General features: G+C 38.6%; 3 protein-coding genes across 16 annotated transcripts in view; 1 reads left to right on the top strand and 2 right to left on the bottom strand.

Annotated features, from left to right (window-relative positions):
• The window catches only part of ect2 (epithelial cell transforming 2), a 34,518-nt gene extending 34,038 nt beyond the window's left edge, over nt 1-480 (bottom strand). For 3 of the 6 annotated variants that reach the window (XM_081358196.1, XM_081358192.1, XM_081358193.1), the window contains exon 1: nt 151-480. The gene's annotated coding sequence lies outside the window, so the exon portion shown is untranslated. The remainder of the gene's footprint in view (nt 1-150) is intronic. The other 3 variants (XM_081358197.1, XM_081358194.1, XM_081358195.1) reach the window with 2 other exon arrangements.
• b3gnt5a (UDP-GlcNAc:betaGal beta-1,3-N-acetylglucosaminyltransferase 5a) overlaps nt 1-17,947 on the top strand; it is a 110,556-nt gene that overhangs the window by 71,508 nt on the left and 21,101 nt on the right. The gene's annotated exons all lie outside the window — the stretch shown is intronic.
• The window catches only part of mcf2l2 (MCF.2 cell line derived transforming sequence-like 2), a 68,554-nt gene continuing 57,868 nt past the window's right edge, over nt 7,262-17,947 (bottom strand). For 3 of the 9 annotated variants that reach the window (XM_081358183.1, XM_081358185.1, XM_081358184.1), the window contains 6 exons: nt 17,629-17,700; nt 16,135-16,224; nt 15,758-15,873; nt 14,126-14,241; nt 11,299-11,393; nt 7,262-8,571 (listed from right to left, as the gene is read on the bottom strand). In XM_081358183.1, coding sequence (XP_081214309.1) covers nt 8,507-8,571; nt 11,299-11,393; nt 14,126-14,241; nt 15,758-15,873; nt 16,135-16,224; nt 17,629-17,700 — 554 coding nt within the window. In that variant the 3' untranslated portion in view covers nt 7,262-8,506. Of the gene's footprint in view, nt 8,572-11,298; nt 11,394-14,125; nt 14,242-15,757; nt 15,874-16,068; nt 16,225-17,441; nt 17,701-17,947 lie in introns of those variants that run through there. The other 6 variants (XM_081358187.1, XM_081358188.1, XM_081358186.1 and 3 more) reach the window with 5 other exon arrangements.

Here is a 17,947-nt window from a genome sequence, read left to right as displayed (position 1 = left end):
AGAGAGCAATGGTATGACAGCTGATTGGCAGCTGCAATGCACTTCAATGGCATGCGCTAGCATAGGGGTGGCTAGCTAACTTCTAAACAAAAGATTTTCTTCTTAAACAAAGCCTTGTGTTTAGCTTGCAAATGTATAATGAAAACTTACCGTTTAAAACTCTAGACCAGATTTGTGCTGGAAAATGTTCTGGTGAATGAAGAAACACTGAGAGTTCGCCTGGTTGCCGAACCAGCTGAGCAATCTGGGGTTATGTTAGCCAAACTATTGATTAAAACTAACGCCTGCAAACGTAAACACCGCTGTCGTCGCAATTACACGTAAAGTTTGCCCAACGCGCAAAATAATATGGTTAAGTTACGAAAATAAGTTTAGTTGGAATTTTAAGCCCATTGTATACGCTCATTTGATAGGTCGTTTTCTGCTCAAATCTCTCTCTGAATTCAAAAAAGCAAGCAAACATAAGAGCCTAACGCCGATTGGCTGAGAGTGAAGAGCTCGCCGGAAGTTCTGAAGAGACGCCTCTGATTGGCTTTTGAATTCAAACGGCGATGCAGGCTGCGGCTCCGTCGGTGATAGAATGACACACAATTAACATTATGAATAAAACACAAGATACTGATGTAAACACAAAATTGCAATGTAATTCATTAAAACACACAAAAAAGTCGCGAACTAAAAGACAATGTTAATCAATGAAACAATGAAAATCATTGTTTAGCCTCAGGCAAATTTATGTCTATTTTAAGCCTTACAAACTTCACCATGCTAACCAGGGGCGTTGCTAGACATAAAGCTCTACTGGGGCACAGGTCCCCCATTTTTGTCTGAGATAGCAAAAGTAACTAAGGAGGCCGTAGCTTACCGATAAGTCAATTAAATATAAATTTCATATCCGAAAGAATGATTCATTGTTATCACAAACAATCAAAGACAGTAGTACAGAACACAACATTGTGTGTATTTTCTTTGCTATACAGTGCTGCAGGCAGGGACGTTTGTTTTAAAAACACCAGGCTGGGTAGTCGGGTAACTTAGGGGGGTTCGGGGGCATGCTCCCCCGAGAAAATTTGGATTTCTCAGACCTACATATGTGTATTTTAAGGTGTTTGAAAGGCAAAAAATTGGATAACAATAGCTTTAAAAGAATGTTAGTGGGCAGCATAGCATAAATTATTTATCAAGCAGATAACAGATTCTTAAACAAAGGATAAATGTTGCAATGAATGATCCACAAAATGTTAATGTGTATTGTCAACATTCAAAACTATTTTAACTCTTCCAAAAATGTTGTTTTTGCGTAGTAACTCTACACACAAACATAAAATGATTAGCCCACATACACACAAAACTACACACAGATATGAATTATGTAAAAAACTACTATCTTGTGTTTTTTGCTTATTCAGTGTGCAGTGGAAGTGTATGAGAGTTTGTCACACGTACATGTATGTGCCCAAAAACACTGTATATATTATACAGGATGTTTGATGAATGTTACAGTTATTGAACTGAACTGAACTGAATCAACACTGAAGGTGTGTGTGTGTGTGTGTGTGTGTGTGTGTGTAAACAGAATGCATAAACAGAAATTCAAGGGGGTACAAATTATTTCTTTCTAGTCAGGTCCGAATCTTCAAGATTGTGTAACCCTGTAGGCATTTTTGAGGAAAAGTTGATATACCACATTTTTAGAAAGTTTAATGTCTCCTGAATAAGGATCCACCGTATAACATTGAAATAAGGGTCCCATTTTCTTGTAATTGCTATTGAAACAATAGGTGCATTATTCACAGCCGAAACACTACAGGTGGATAGGGTAAAAATTTTAAGTTATAGAAATCATCATAAAACCTTTCCAGTTTTTCACTTACATAGAGACAGACATTTTTTGTATTACATGTTTTCTGAAATGTCATGTTTACATATGCAAATGAGTTATACCAGTATATATATATATGATTCGAGGGGCAGGCATACCAGTACGCGGTTCTCCCTTTCGGGCTAGCCCTGTCTCCTCGCGTCTTCACGAAGGTTGTCGAGGCAGCCCTTGTTCCTCTCGACGACTGGCTGATCCTAGCTCACTCTCGAGACAAGGTTTGCGAACACAGGGACCTAGTGCTCCGGCACCTAGCTTGTCTGGGCCTTCGGGTCAACTGGGAGAAGAGCAAACTCTGCTCCGTGCAGAGGATCTCTTTTCTCGGTATGGAAATCGACTCGGTCGCCATGTGCGCGCAGCTTACGAGCGAGCGCGCGCGCGCAGTCACTGCTAACTTGCCTTCGTCAGTTCGAGGGCAAGAGTGCGGTTCCACTGAAACTATTTCAGAGGCTCCTGGGGCATATGGCATCCGCAGCCGCAGTAACGTCGCTCGGTTTGCTTCATATGAGACCGCTTCGCGATCAAGTCCCGAGGTGGGCATGGCAACACGGCACGCTCCGAGTCCCAGTGACTTCGACCTGCCGTCAGACCTTCACCCCGTGGACGAACCTCAGTTTTCTATGGGCTGGAGTGCCCATAGAACGAGTTTCCTGGCATGTTGTTATATCAACAGATGCCTCCACAATGGGCTGGGGCGCCATGTGCAATGGACATGCTGCCGCGGGCTCCTGGACAAGACCCCAGCGCCTTTGGCATGTCAATTGCCTCGAGTTGCAGGCTGTACGTCTCGCCCTGCACCGCTTCTGTGCGTTGCTCAGGGGTCAGCACGTATTAGTCCGATCAGACAATACCGCCACAGTAGCGTACATCAACCGACAAGGTGGTCTGCGCTCCCGTCGTATGTCGCAACTCGCCCGCCACCTCCTCATATGGAGTCAGAAGCATCTGAGGTCGCTTCAAGCCATTTATATCCCGGGAGACCTGAACCGTGCAGCCGATCTGTCTCGGTTTCGGCCTCTCGTTGGAGAATGGAGACTCCATCCCCAGTCGGTTCAGCTGATTTGGGATCAGTTCGGGGACGCACAGGTAGATCTGTTTGCCTCCCACAACTCGTCCCACTGCGACCTGTTTTATTCTCTGACCGAGGGCACGCTCGGCACGGATGCACTGGCGCACAGCTGGCCGCGGGGCCTCTGCAAGTATGCGTTTCCCCCAGTGAGACTTCTTGCGCAGACTTTGAGCAAGATCAGGGAGGACGAGGAGCAGGTAATTTTGGTTGCCCCGTATTGGCACAACCGCACCTGGTTCCAAGAACTAGTTCTCCTCGCGACAGCACCTCCCTGGCCAATTCCTCTGAGAAAGAACCTGCTTTCTCAGGGACGGGGCACCTTATGGCACCCTCGTCCCGATCTTTGAAATCTCCATGTGTGGTTCCTTGACGGGACGAGGCAGGTTTGAGTACCCTACCACCAGCGGTGGTGGCTACCATCACTTCCGCTAGAGCATCGTCCACGAGACATGCCTATGCGTTGAAGTGGAACCTCTTCGTCAACTGGTGTTCTTCTAAACTTCAAGAACCCACGAAAGGCCCGATCAGTGTTTTGCTTTCCTTCCTGCAAGAAGGGTTGGCGCGAAGGCTGTCTCCCTCCACCCTGAAAGTGTATGGTGCCGCCATTGCCACACATCATGATGCAGTTGATGGTAAGTCCATTAGAAAGCACGACCTGATCATCAGTTTCCTGAGAGGAGTGAGGAGACTGAATCCTCCTCGCCCTCCTCTCGTTCCCTCTTGGGACCTCTCAGTGGTTTTAACTGCCCTGCAGAGTGCTCCCTTTGAGCCTCTGCAATCAGTGGAGCTTAAGTTCCTGTCAATGAAGACAGTGCTCCTGGTTGCATTGGCCTCCATCAAGAGGGTAGGGGACCTGCAGGCATTTTCGGTTGACAAAGCGTGCCTGGAATTTGGACCGGCTAACTCTTACGTGATCCTGAGACCCCGGCCTGGATATGTGCCCAAGGTTACCACCACACCCTTTCAAGACCAGGTGGTGAACCTGCAAGCGCTGCCCTCGGAGGAGGCAGACCCAGCCTTGGCACTGCTCTGTCCAGTACGCACCCTCCATGCTTACGTAGACAGAACGCAGTGTTTCAGGACTTCAGACCAGCTCTTTGTCTGTCATGGTGGGAAGCTGAAGGGAAAGGCTCTCTCCAAGCAAAGGTTGTCTCACTGGATAGTGGACGCCATTGCTTTGGCTTACCAGCAGCAAGGTCGACCATGCCCCCTTGGTGTGACGGCCCACTCCACCCGGAGTGTGGCATCCTCTTGGGCTCTAGCGCATGGCGCCTCGCTAACAGACATCTGTAGAGCTGCAGGCTGGGCGACACCTAACACGGCCTCTGGGCGACCCCCACGTGTGTAGTCCACTGTAAGCCTCTCTGAGCATGTGTCTTTCCCTCGGCAAGCCACCTTGCCACCCCTGGGTTTGAAATATTCCACCTGCGGCTGGACACCACAGTGATTCTCAATATGCAGCCCCCTGGGGTCTTGTGTATTCCAAGTTCCCCCCTTTGGGCTGGGCATAATTGCATATTTCCACTGATATATGCTTCCCAGTGTACCTTGGTACCTTGGCATAATTCCAGCAGCCATTAAAAACTGTCCCTTTCATGTTAATGTTGTTTTTTCATTGTTTACATGTTTAAATATTCTGAGAATGCATAGTTTAGTTATAATGTTTAATGTTTAAACTGCAATAAATGCATAAATGCCGTTTTTTTTTGGCAGCCATTTTGTTTTTATTGTTTATGCCAAAACAGTGATGTTTACAACTTGTTATACGGCAGAAATGGATTCAGCACCTAAAAATCATATAGAAACAACACTTGAAGTACTTTTCCTCAAAAATGCCTACTGCATCTTATCCAGGGCTATTTATCTATTTTGGGACTTGACTATTCTTTCTCAAAACTAAGTTTCTCACTTCACGCTCGCTACTGCGCAGACTCTGAGACTTTGGCGGCTTCACTTTTCTTCAATGGAAGAGAGAGTACGGCGTCGGCCGTTTTCTTTTACAGTCTGATCGGAACAAAATACGGGACTTATTCCGCCATAATGCACGTTGCACTTTCTCTCATTCATTGTAGGCTAATGCGAGACTAGTGCACTCTTTTTCTGTATAAAAGTTTTTTTTTGCCTATAGTAAAGTGCAATTCCATTTCTTGGCAGAGGTTTTTCATATGGGTTTTTCTAAGGCTTGATGCTTTTGCATCTAATGTCTGATGATGTAAATTGTTTATCAAGTAAGTCTTACCTCCCTCAAACTCATCATCTCTCCTTTCTGCTTCCCTGTCCCTGCTTCGTACAAAAAATAATAATAATAATTCTGATGTCCATCTACAGAAGCCAATAATGAATAAAATAAGATTATTTGTATTATTTACAAACTTTTGTTTCGTCATGTTTTGATAGCCTACCTTAATAGCGTGCCAACACCTGACCGGACTTAAGTGTGTTCAAATATGTGCGCGCTGCACTGCAGTTGCTTGGAAACAGACGCGCGCGGAGATGGATTTCTGTCGCGCGGTTCAGTTTCTGTTTTCGGTTAAACTGCGTTGCTTTTACAAGCGTTGATTGTTTTATTACTGCGTTGCAAATAGAGAATTTCTATTACCCTATAATAATTTCTATTAAATACACTGACAAATAAAATAAATTGTTAAACTCAAACTTCAGATTTACTGGGGCACAGCAGATTTATACTGGGGCACGTGCCCCAGTAAAAGGTGTCTAGCGACGCCCCTGATGCTAACCATAGTTTCCATCGATATACATTTATTGTAGGCTATATAGCCATTTATAATATAATATATAACTTAATATGGGATTTTCTTTGGTATTGTAGAAACTGTATTAGCCTATATTATATATTGTGGTCAAGTTCTCTTTTTTTGGGGGGGGGGGGGGGGGGGGGGTTGGGTTATTAAAGGGGATTTAAGGGAAAAAAGAAAACAGCAAAATCCTAGGTCTAATTTTAGTTGCAAAGTAATCAATTGAAACTATTTGCAAATAATATTTGTAAAAAATTGCCTACATGAATCATGTCAATGAATGATAGCATATTTTCGTAATGTTTTGTCATCCTGACAACAAACAGCGGTGCATTATGGAGTGCAGCAAAGCAGCATCAAGAATATCAAATGTTGGCCATATTTGGGGGGACTTGTCTCCCTCAATGTTTATAGTGGTTACGGCCCTGATTATATTATACTAATTGGTTACACTTTATTTCGATAATCCACTTTAGACATTCTACTAACTATAAGTAACTTTTCAACTACATGTCAACTAACTCTCATTAGATTAGTAGGCTGTAGTAGACTGTTAGGTTATGGCTAGGTGTTAGGGTTCGGGTTAGGAGAATAAGTTGACTTTGCAAAGTTACTTATAGTCAGTAGAATGTCTGTCAGAGGATCATCAAAATAAAGTGTTAGCAGATATTAAGCAGACAGTCTACTAATACTCTAATTGACATAGCCTATAGTTGCAAAGTTAGTAGAATGTCTAAAGTGGACTATCAAAATAAAGTGTTACCATATTCAAAAATCCAATATTATTATTTTTTTAGCCTATATGGTTTTATACCAACTAAAACTGTAGTAACAATTGCATTTTAATGAAAAATACGGTATAGTGAATTTTTATAAGGTGAATCTAAATAAAGACCATGTATGAAAATAAATGAATGCATGAAATGTAGTTTATTTCCTTAGCATTCACTCTTTTGTCCGAAAGATTAAAACCTATCATCCTGCACTGTCCTGATGTGATCTCGCCCAATTATCAGCCTTTGAAATGCCCTCCGGTCACCCAAAAGTGCAGCCCCTTTCCTGCTGACAGAAGTCTCATTCTTTATTCTGCCCGGCCAGGTTTCGGGCAGGAACGGCTCCTGATAATTGACTGCCAGGTGTCTTCAAAATCCTTAGACACCTGAAGCCAAAGTGAAGGCTGCTGGAATGCACTTTTTTAAAAATTCGGTTTCAATGCTTGTCACATCTCTCTGGGTCTTTGTGTCCCGCTCTCTCCTCTCTCTCCTGCTTTACTCTCCTGCCGCCCCTCAGGATTTTTTGGGGAGTTTGAAAGCACCCTCTGTAGAACAAAGCCAAGTGAATCTTGCCTGTCCCTCTCTCTCCTCGCTGTCCTTCCCTCAGACTGGCTCTTCTCTGTCGCACACTCTCTTAAAAACAAAGCTTCTAATTACAACCCAAAAACAGCCTGATGGAACACAGCTCTCAATCAGAAGTTCCTGAAGGTTCTCAAGGGGATCCGCGGAGAAGATTTTGTTCATTTTATTACATTTTCATCACATTTATCAAACTTCGGTTGAGGCTTCATAGTCTCCGTATGAAAAGTCATATGGTTTTGCAATGAATGTATTTCATTATGCATATGAAAATCTACAGAGTTATGTAATACATATTCACATCAGCTGTAATATTCCATAGGGAAGCTGTGAAAAGCAAAATATTCACATATGTACGCACAGAATGATGATACCAAGAATTACATCGGCATTCAACATCAAATCTTTGTGCTTACTTAGATATTTACATTCAAACAAATAAAGCAACTCAATAAGATCAGATAGATATCAGAAAGTAATCAAACTACTGACTACATTTAAATCGCAATCATATGTGGATATTTACGGTTATGAGACGAAACATTTGGCATCATTACTACATTCACTGTCAAACTGCGGTCCGGTTCTTCATGTCATTAGCAGGAAGGATACAGTACATCTGATTTCTGTATTGGATTCGGTTACTCTTTAGCACAAACTGACAACATTCATGAGCAGTACTGTAAAATAACACCAAAGCTGGAATATTTATGCAACAACAATCATTTTCTGAAATATATATATATATATAAAAAAATCTGTAAATATTACACATTTTTACTACGTTTCGAGATTATTTACAACCAGACCATGATAGAGATGAATATATCACGTATAGAGGCAAATATTTGAGGAAGGATTACAGATATTCAGCTTTCCAAACAGCAGAGCAACGAAGCTTTACAGATGGCTTATGCAACTTTCATGTCAGAATATAAAAGAGAGTATAAATATTGTACATATTAATTCATCAAAAGTGCTGTGTTTCTGACCAACAGTCTCATGAACAACAAAACAAATCAAGTATAGCATTTCAGTGGAAGTTTCAGCAGGACGGAACGGTCTTGAGTCTCTTTCTCTCAGTGTTTTTTAAAATGGCCACCTCAGCGCTGATATCATCCCGCACAACGCCCGGTGTTCACAGAGGTCCTTTGCGGTTATATTTGGATATGTCTCTTCAAATACCCCTGCATTTGCTGCTAAGGCACAGCAGAGTGAACGCACGAAGGCTGCATGCTGAATTTGCGACTCACGACTGCAGAATGTCAGCGCTGGAGAAGGCCAGAAAAGACCGGAATCTGTTCTGATTGGTCGGTCTCATCAGAACGCTCGTATAGCAGCAGAGTTTATCTATTCCTTCAGCGGAGAAGGTGTCTGTGTGGTATTACAAAAAGCTGTTGTCGAGTATGATGTATAAGCATGGGGAAAGCGAGGACACATCACGGGACGTTCAGCATGTGTCGTCTGCGTCCTCTGTTTTGGTAAGGGCAGCGGTGCAGAGGTCACTGAAAATATCTGAAATGAAATTAAAAAGAGAAGTTTATTTACGTAACGTACAGTCTTTTCATTCAGAGCAACGGGAAACAGGTGGCAAACAAAGCCAGACCTTGCAACAGCACTCGATCACAGCAAGGACAAGATCCATACATACAAGAAAACGGAAAAGACACGACAAAGACGCAAACCTTCAGAGTGATTACTGTGCTTTACGTCTTTTGAAATGGGATGAGGGAGTTTTGTTCCTGCTATGGTCAGCACAGGTGGAAGAAGCTTGAAGCGCAACATGAAAAACATACAAACACTTCAGTATATTCTGAAGCTGCAGGGCTCAACTATGAGGATGAATCTATTGGATAAGGATTTCTGTGATGGCATTACTTCAGTCTTCAGGGTCACATGATCCTTCAAATTCTAATATGCTGATGTATTAATGTTGGAAGCAATTGTGCTGCTTAATATATAGGCTATATATATTTTCAGGACTCTTTGATGAATAAAAAGTTTTAAAAGAACATAATTTATTTAATCATTAAGACTGCTTTATATCTTTTCTAACAATAAAAATCTTTACCATCACTTTTTTAATTTATCAATTTAACACATCCTTGCTGAATTAAAGTTTTTTTTTAGGACAGAAGACAGAAAAAAGAAATACTGACCTCAAACTTTTGAACGGTAGTGTATATTGTTACAAAATATTTCTATTTTGAATAAATGCTGCTCTTTTTAACTTTTTATTCATCAATGAATCCTGAAAATAAGTATCACAGGTTCCAAAAAAATATTAAAGGGATATTTCACCGCTGGAAAGATGAATGTGAATTTAAATTGGGTCATTTATGTAGTAAAAAATGTGAAATTATGATATAAAATTTAGAAGTTGGTGCCTTCTAGACAGAACAGTCAGAAAATGTATTTTTGGCTCATGTGGATGAAAGACAACAACTCCCAGAATGCACTTGCTGAAAAGGCGCTGTTTTATCGTGAGATCCCCCTATGGGCGGGTTGAAAACATGCGGAACTAGCTCCTACTACTGGCTGTAGTCTCTAGCGTCTGGCCAAAAAAGCCTCCGATGACGCAAAATGACGATTTCTGCGTCATTTGAGGTTTTTTTTCAGACACACAATACAGAAATCTCTCGTCTCAGGGGGACATGAGGGAGGGAAGCACGGTCATTCAAAAATACTACCGGGTTTCTACTGATACAAAGCTAATTCTACTGATAAAAGCTAATGCTAATCGGTGAAGTATCCCTTTAAGCAGCACAATTGTTTCCAACATTGATAATTGAACATCAAATCAGAATGATATTTGAATGCTTTCTGAAGGATCATGTGACACTGAAGACTGGAGTAATGATGCTGAAAATTCAGCTTTGCATCACAGAAATATATTATATATATTAAAATGGAAATCCATTATTTTAGATTGTAATAATATTTCACATTACTGTATTTTTATGTATTTTTGATTAAATAAATGCAGACTTGAGACTTCTTTTAAAGACTGAGAGACTTCTTTCTATTAAAAATAGTAATAAAAATAGTAACTTATTTATATATTTTTATTAATCCTAAATTATTACCATGATTCAGCTATTTATTGACCAAAAGTGACAGTAAAGACTTTTAACATTGTCACAAAAAAATCTAATCAATGTTTTTCTTTTAAAATTAATCAAAGAATCTTGAATTTTTTTGTTATAAATTCTGAAAAATATTAAGCAGCACAACTGTTTTAACTGTATATGTGACCCTGGACCACAAAACCAGTCTTATGGGTAATTTTTATTAAAATTGAGATTTATACTTCATCTGGAAGCTGAATACATAATCTTTCCATTGATGTATGGTTTGTTAGGATAGGACAATATGGCCGAGATACAACTATTTGAAAATCTGGAATCTGAGGGTGCAGAAAAATCAAACCATTGAGAAAATCTCCTTTAAAGTTCTCCATTTCTATTGGCGATTCTGCTGCATCCACTCACAAAAATCATTTTTTTATATATTTAAGGTGGGAAATTTACAAAATATCTTCTTGGAACATGATCTTTACCTAATATCCTAATGATTTTTGGCATAAAAGAAAAATCGATAATTTTTGACCCATACAATGTTGGCTATTGCCACATACCCGTGCGACTTAAGACTGGTTTTGTGATCCAGGGTCACATATTTACTGTATGCATATATTTTGTGGTCAGTGTTAACAGGGCAAACATCCATAGAGTTGAGTCCAGAGCTTCCTCTGCTCTTAGTCAAAGCTTTATATGCAGCACCTTGTTATTAGTATAGCAAAAGTCTGAGAAAACCAGTCAAACAAGACCGAGAGTGGCATAATGAGCACGCCAAGGTTTCATGAAATGAAGTGCATGCCTGTGGAGGTGATGTCATGCACACCTCTTAAAAAAGAAAAAAAAAAGCAGACTGCAAACAGGTGCCTCCGTCAGTCTCGCCGTTCACTGACCTAGATCTCAAATTACAGCCGGTATGTTTCACGACGGTGTCTTGTGTGCATTCACATGTAAGATATGTGTAAGAGCGAGAAGGGACTGAGTGACATGAGAGGTCAAAGTGCATCATCTAATGCATCGCCATAAAAGATGTAATCCTCATAAAGTATGCGCTAAATATATCTGAATGAATTTTATGGTGACCATCAGTCTGAACTAAGTGTGTTCAGAGTGGTGATGTCAGTCATGCCCTTCTGCTGCTCCTCCTGGGATTGGTGTGCGGTACCAGAGTTACTGTAAAGGTCTACTTCTTCTGCTGTGGACTGCAGGACAGTGGGTGGCACCAGTCCTGTCTTCTGAGTTCTAAGGTTCTTGACTAGCCTAGAACATGAGAGACAGTGTTCATCTTCAACGGCAGCACGGACATAGAGGACCTGGAGCTCAACAAGGGCTCAATGATTGGCTGACTCCTTGGAATTTTCATTCAAATGACGAAAGAGGTTATATATGGTGGCCCACAACACAAAACAATGTACTAAGCAAAAAATGAAGCCACAGCACAACAGAAACTCAGCTGACTACTAGATATCCAAATCTACGTGTTTCCAGCAAGACCGTAACATTGTAATGGACAAACGTCTGATTTAAAACGTATATTTAGTCAACTTAAATCCAAAACATTGACTTATCTTGATTTTCCAAGTTGACACTGCCCCCTTGTGGTCAGGAGCAGTTTCGTGAATTTAGTTGCAGTTAAAATTTCTTTGTTCTGTACATTTTAGTGTTGTGCACCTAGTTATAGGTTAAGCTACATTTATTCAGTTAGGCTTTATTTTATTTTTTTATGGAGCCCATAAAGGAATATGGTAATGGGAAAATTGAGACAGGAGGAAAATCTAAAAACTAAAGCTGTTTTCGAAATCACCCCCATACCCTCATTCACTATTCCCTACATTACTTCACTAATATAGTCGACTTAAAGGAGTGAATGAAAACGAGTGAGCAAATTCGTACATTGAGTGCATCGGGGGGAAAAAGCAGGTCGATTGAAATAACTGTCGATTTAATCCCTGATTCTAGGAGATCACACTATAAAAAGAATAGATGGTGCTGATGTTTAAGTCATTTCAACTTAAATTACATTAAACTGACTTAAAAAAATGAGTTGAATCTTGTATAACATAAAAAACTTGAAAACTGCTTAACTTTTAATGATGAGTTAAAGCAGTGTAAAACATATGTTGTCCTAACTTATTGATCATATCATGTTTTACAGTGCATATCTGAATAATTTTCCAGGGCCAACATTGATAATACAGTAGATTAGAACATGTCCTGTTTGGGTCAAGTTTAATAAGAGTACACTGTAAAAGTTGCACATGATTTTGTAGGTTAAAACTTTTTTGGTTATACTGTGGGATACTGGGATTATGTTGTGATATTGGCGATGTATCGCATACACTCCTCCTGACACAACTAAGCAAACTCTAGCATCCTGTGGTTCAAGCTACCTAACTTTAGCTTGACTCTGCACAATGTCAAAACATCCCACATCCATGAAAGCCTGAAAACTTCTTGTGAAGGGTTTTAGGGGGTTGATTGGTGAGCAAAGAAAACTTTGAAACACTCTACAAAGCAGAAAAATGACTGGAGACAGTTTTCAAGATTAAATATGTATGAGATACTTCAGAATATGGCTGGCTTTTTCATTTTAGTGAAGAAATGTTAGATTAGGTGGTATTTAGCACCCCCAAAAGTATTAGAACCCTGTGAAACCTCTCTTTCATCTTTTCATCAATTGGGCAAATGAAAAATAAGGGTGTAAAAAGAATACTAAAATAGAAAAAATAGCCAATTTCTTAAAAATACATTAAGAAATGTTGGTTACACCAAGCATTTTTGAGGGAAGTTTCAATTTAACAACTCTGAAAATGCCATTTGGAATAATAACAGATTTTCATTAAGAGTATATCATATTAAGATGAGTACATTCATGTTTAAATATATATTATAAAATAAATTAAATTAAATTTTATATATATATATTTCTTTTCTCTTGAAAGGGTAAAGGATTACTCTTATTTCCTGTAATTTAATTAGTTAACTTCTGATGTGATTGCATTAAATACTGTACAATAGTTCTATATAAAACAATAGTGCATTTAGCATAAAAATGTCATGTTAAACTGTATGTAATTAATATAACCTTCTCTCTTTACACACTTTGGTCAGTTCAAGAATATTTTATGCAATTGCATTTTGTTTATTTGAAAGAATTAAAAGTCCAGTTTCGTGTCTATATCCTTGTATTGTTCAGCTGGTCGAGGTTGATATGAGAATACTTTTAGAGATAGTAATTAGTACAGTAATAGCTTGTAAATAAATTACTTTTTTTGGGATAACTTACCCAAGACGTTATATACATATGTATGTGTGTGTTGGGACTTGCCCATCATAAAAATGTATATTTTAAAAATTAAAGAGAGGATAAAATAATATTTGAAGGGACTTTAGGTGGTCTGAAGGTGTCTCCGGAATATAATTTCCTGTTCTATGCTTTTTATGCTTTTTAACGTGTTTCTGCCTGTCGGTTGCTCTATATGCCTTTTGGGTTTTTCAAATATTAATAAGCAGTGAAGCAGTTTTGGTGAAATATATTTTGTTCTCTTCAAGAATATAATTTATTTAATGAGCTTTTTTCTTTTCTTCATTAACATCAGGGCAGTTTTATCACCCTGACAAAAATGACTTTTCTTATAAAAAATAAAAAATAGACACATCATAATAAACCGATCCGGACAAAAAAAAAAAAAAAAAAAAACAATTTGAAAAAATTTGACAGCCCAATTTCTAAATAGAGAATGGCTTGGTTGAATAAAATCAACAAATTACTGATTCTGATAACATTTTCATGAAACTCCTATTTTGACTGTGTGGGGTATTTAAAGGGCAAAACCTTTGAATAATGATATTAACAATGAGACCTCAAACAAAATGAGCTACGTGAGAGTTTCGTTAGTGATTGTCAGGTTTTTAGTGACGCTGTCTTGAACAACTGCATCATGTGACTCCTGCAGGGCTATATCTGGATGGAGACTTTCCTCATTACTCACCAGTGGCCATTCTCCGACTCTTCCAGGAATTGTACTAACTCTCCAGCCTCTACTGAAAGATCCTGAGCGGTTCCCGACTCGTACGTCAGCTGCACCTGATAGCGATCATTATCCCCCTTAAGAGAGAGACAAAGATATGCATAATTTATTTCAGGGTCATGGCACCAGTTTTGGGGTTTATTGGAACTGGGAGGAAATGGGCAGGAAAAGTTTGATTTATACAAAGGCCTGCATTTAGTCCAGGGGTGTCCAAACTGTCCTGCAGAGTTTAGATCTAGCCTGCCTCAACACACCTACCTGGAAGTTTCTAGAATGCCTAGAAAGACCTTGATTATCTGGTTCAGGTGTGTTTAATTGGGGTTGGAGCTAAACTCTGCAGGACAGTGGCCCTCCAGGAGCAGGATTGGACATCCCTGATTTAGTCATTCTATCTGAGAAATCTCATCAGTTGTTTATTCAAGGATGCCCTCTGGTGGTAGGAACCATTTATGTGCAGTTTAATTCCTTCTAGCCACCATTAAAGAGGTTCTGAATGACTTTATGCTGCATAGCTGCTATTAAGCCTCACTTCTGAAGCATATCTCCACTCCTCATGCATCAGGCAGGATTAAACACAGAGAAAATCCTCTGGGTGTTTAAGAGTCAAAGATAATCTGGCCTCCTTTCTGTATTAACTGTAAAATGTTGCTATCTTTTATCTGAGCTCACTTAAAATCAGCAAAAAAAAAAAAATTTGTTTTTATTTTAAAAGGACAGTTAAAGGGAGAGTTCACCCAAAAATGAAAGTTTTGTCATTTATTACTCACCCTCATGTGGTTCCAAACCTGTAAGATTTCCGTTTATCTTCAGAATACAAATAAAGAGATATTTGATGAAATCTGACAGATTTCTGTCCCTCCATTGAACTACCACTTTGCCGCTTCAAAAAGTTAATAAAGAGATCGTAAAACTAATCCATATGAATGAGCGATTTAGTCCAATTTTTTTGAAGAGACACGATCACTTTATATGATGAACAGATTGAATTTAGGCTTTTATTCACATATAAACATTCATCAACTCACACATCAGTTGTGGTAAACGGAAGCTCAAGCATGGAGGGACAGAAACTCTCAGATTTCATCAAAAAGATCTTTATTTTGTGTTCCGAAGATGAACGAAAGTCTTACGCGTTTAGACTGACATGAGGGAGAATTTTTGCATTTTTGTTACATTATTACATTTTTGTGTGAACTAACCCTTTAAACCAAAAGTTACTTTACTCAATCTCATGTCATTCCAAACATCTTTTTTTTCTGTCTCCTGTGTCTCATCAATATACGAGTATTCTTGACAATTTCTTAAAAAGAAACCGTAATATTCTGTGAAAATATTTAATGTGTGTGAAAAAGTAAATAGTAAGTGATATTTAAAAATAATTTCAAATATATTTTAAATAAATGCACAAATTGACATTTTTATATTAAAATATTAATAATTATCATTACTATTATTGACATGAGAGATTAAATGAGAGTAATGGCAGAATTCTTTTTTTGGTGAACTCTATTTTTTAGTATTATCCTAGAATATTTTTTGTCCCTCAATACAAAATTGGAGATATGTGGACAAAATGTGGATGAAGACGTTTACGTTTTTGTTATGTCCTTCATCCTCTCCGTCTGAGGAAATGGAGAGTTCTTCAGCACTAGAAGGAATGGTCTCAAAATCCTCAGCGTCCATTGATGGCAGACGCCGTTGACTCCATCCTGGAAAATAATACACACGAGTTAACATCATTCAGTAAAAACCTTACGAGAGACGACGCTCAGGGAATACTGCTTGAGTTTGCCGGGAAAAAAAGGAAAAAAATCTTCTGTGAAAGGTAGACAAGATGTTGAAGCACTCAATGAAAATAACTCTGACTGATTCTGTCACTGTCAGGCACCGAATGAGGAATGAAAATAGACGAAAACACCTGAGAGAACCCAATATGATTGGCATATCACTGCCTGTTTTCACATGATTACCTGGTTGAGACGCAGACCTTGGCACAGCGGGCTTGGTACCGGCGGTACCTTTACTTTTGCTCTCAGCGGGAAGTGAACCTCGCACGGTGTCTGTGAGAAAATTCACTGTTTTATCAAACATGACCTCTATGATAGTAGCGATGCATGTGAAACGAAACCTCACATTATCATGCACAAATCAGCCACAGTTAGCTGGCAAAACAAATGTCAAAATAAAAACAGGAAGTCACTCGCACACTGAAATGTACACATAACCTTATCCGAGAAACAGAGAGCAGCACAATAGAGGGAAAAGATAGATTTGGAGGATGATACACACTTGATCTGAACTGAAAGCCACCACCACAACACCACGGCGCAAGAATAAACACTTGAAATCAGAATAGATCAAAGCAAGCTTGAAATCTGGTATATTAATGCAGGCTAAACAACAGATAAGGCTTTTTCAAAAGTGCAAGTGTTTGTTGCATCTGTAAGAATGGGTTGGAAATGACAAATCAGTAATGTTTGGGCATCCATGCCATCATTTTTCAGTTAAAGTGTTTATGGCTTTCTTGGACTTTCTCGTATGATTATAATAGCTGATTTTAGTCAAGATTAACTTAAATATTCAATGAAAAAATGCTGAAAAAAGTCAAATAAATATTAGCATGTAAGAAATACATGTACAAATCTATTTTAAATTAATTACAATTATTTTTTAATAATAACACAATTTATAAAATGATAAATGCATGTAAAAATGTAAACATAATACCATTCATTATAATGGTTTTTTTTCCTATTGAGCCCTGTTATAGATGTAAATAATAAATATAATATTATTATAAATATAATACATTTTATATTTTAAAATTAGAAAGTACAATTTAAAATTATAAACACTTTTGAAATAAATGCATGTAAAAATATATATTTTAATCTATATCTATCTATATAAATGTGTGTGTGAGTGTATATATATATATATATATATATATATATATATTAGTGCTTTCAAATCGATAAATAGTGATTAATTGCATCTAACAGTTTATATATATATATATATATGTGTGTGTGTGTTTGTGTGTGTGTGTACACTACACACGATATATGTATGCATATATTATTATGTAAGATGCGATTAATCGATTTGACAGCACTAATGTGAGTGTGTGTATGTACACACACATACATACACATATATTATAATTATTATTTTTAAATATTTACAGCCCTGTTAATGAATGCAAACCAAAAGGTCTAAGGTTCAAGTCCTAGTAGAGGTGATCCTACGACTAAAAAGATTTTAGAAGATCACATACTTCCATGGTATCCTTAACTCCAAATTGTTCCAGAACAACTGTCCTGGTGAATAGTGTCCTGTTGCTTTGAATAAAACCATCTGGCCTCTTACTATAGACAATAAATGAATAAAAAAAAATGAAAAAAAACCAACATCTTACAAGGACTATTTTCAGCATGCAACATGCCGTGCTTTCCATGTGGTACCTTCATAGCCAAAAGGTGTTGGGTCGCTCTTGATCTGATGCCTCTTGCTCTTAAGGCTAGAGGAGAGAGGAACTAAGCACAAACATGCATTTCTTTTAGGAAAGAAGTCCAGCTCATCTATCACACTCTTTCAACCTATCCATCCAAGATTAATAATCACACTAATTTTTCATTATTCCCCTGCAGTTGCAACGCTTTCATCACAATAAAAGAGAATAATGGGCCCACAAGAAACAAAAGGCTCATGTGCATCTAAATTCTCATTCACATTCCCAGAGCTGCGCAGCGGGGCTTCATTGCTAAATGTCATCCCAGATCC

Source organism: Scardinius erythrophthalmus (genome assembly GCF_964197995.2).
Source record: "Scardinius erythrophthalmus genome assembly, chromosome: 25".
Classification (NCBI taxonomy): domain Eukaryota; kingdom Metazoa; phylum Chordata; class Actinopteri; order Cypriniformes; family Leuciscidae; genus Scardinius; species Scardinius erythrophthalmus.
The sequence above is the reverse complement of the archived record's forward strand: the minus strand, read 5'-3'. Positions and strand labels throughout refer to the sequence as shown.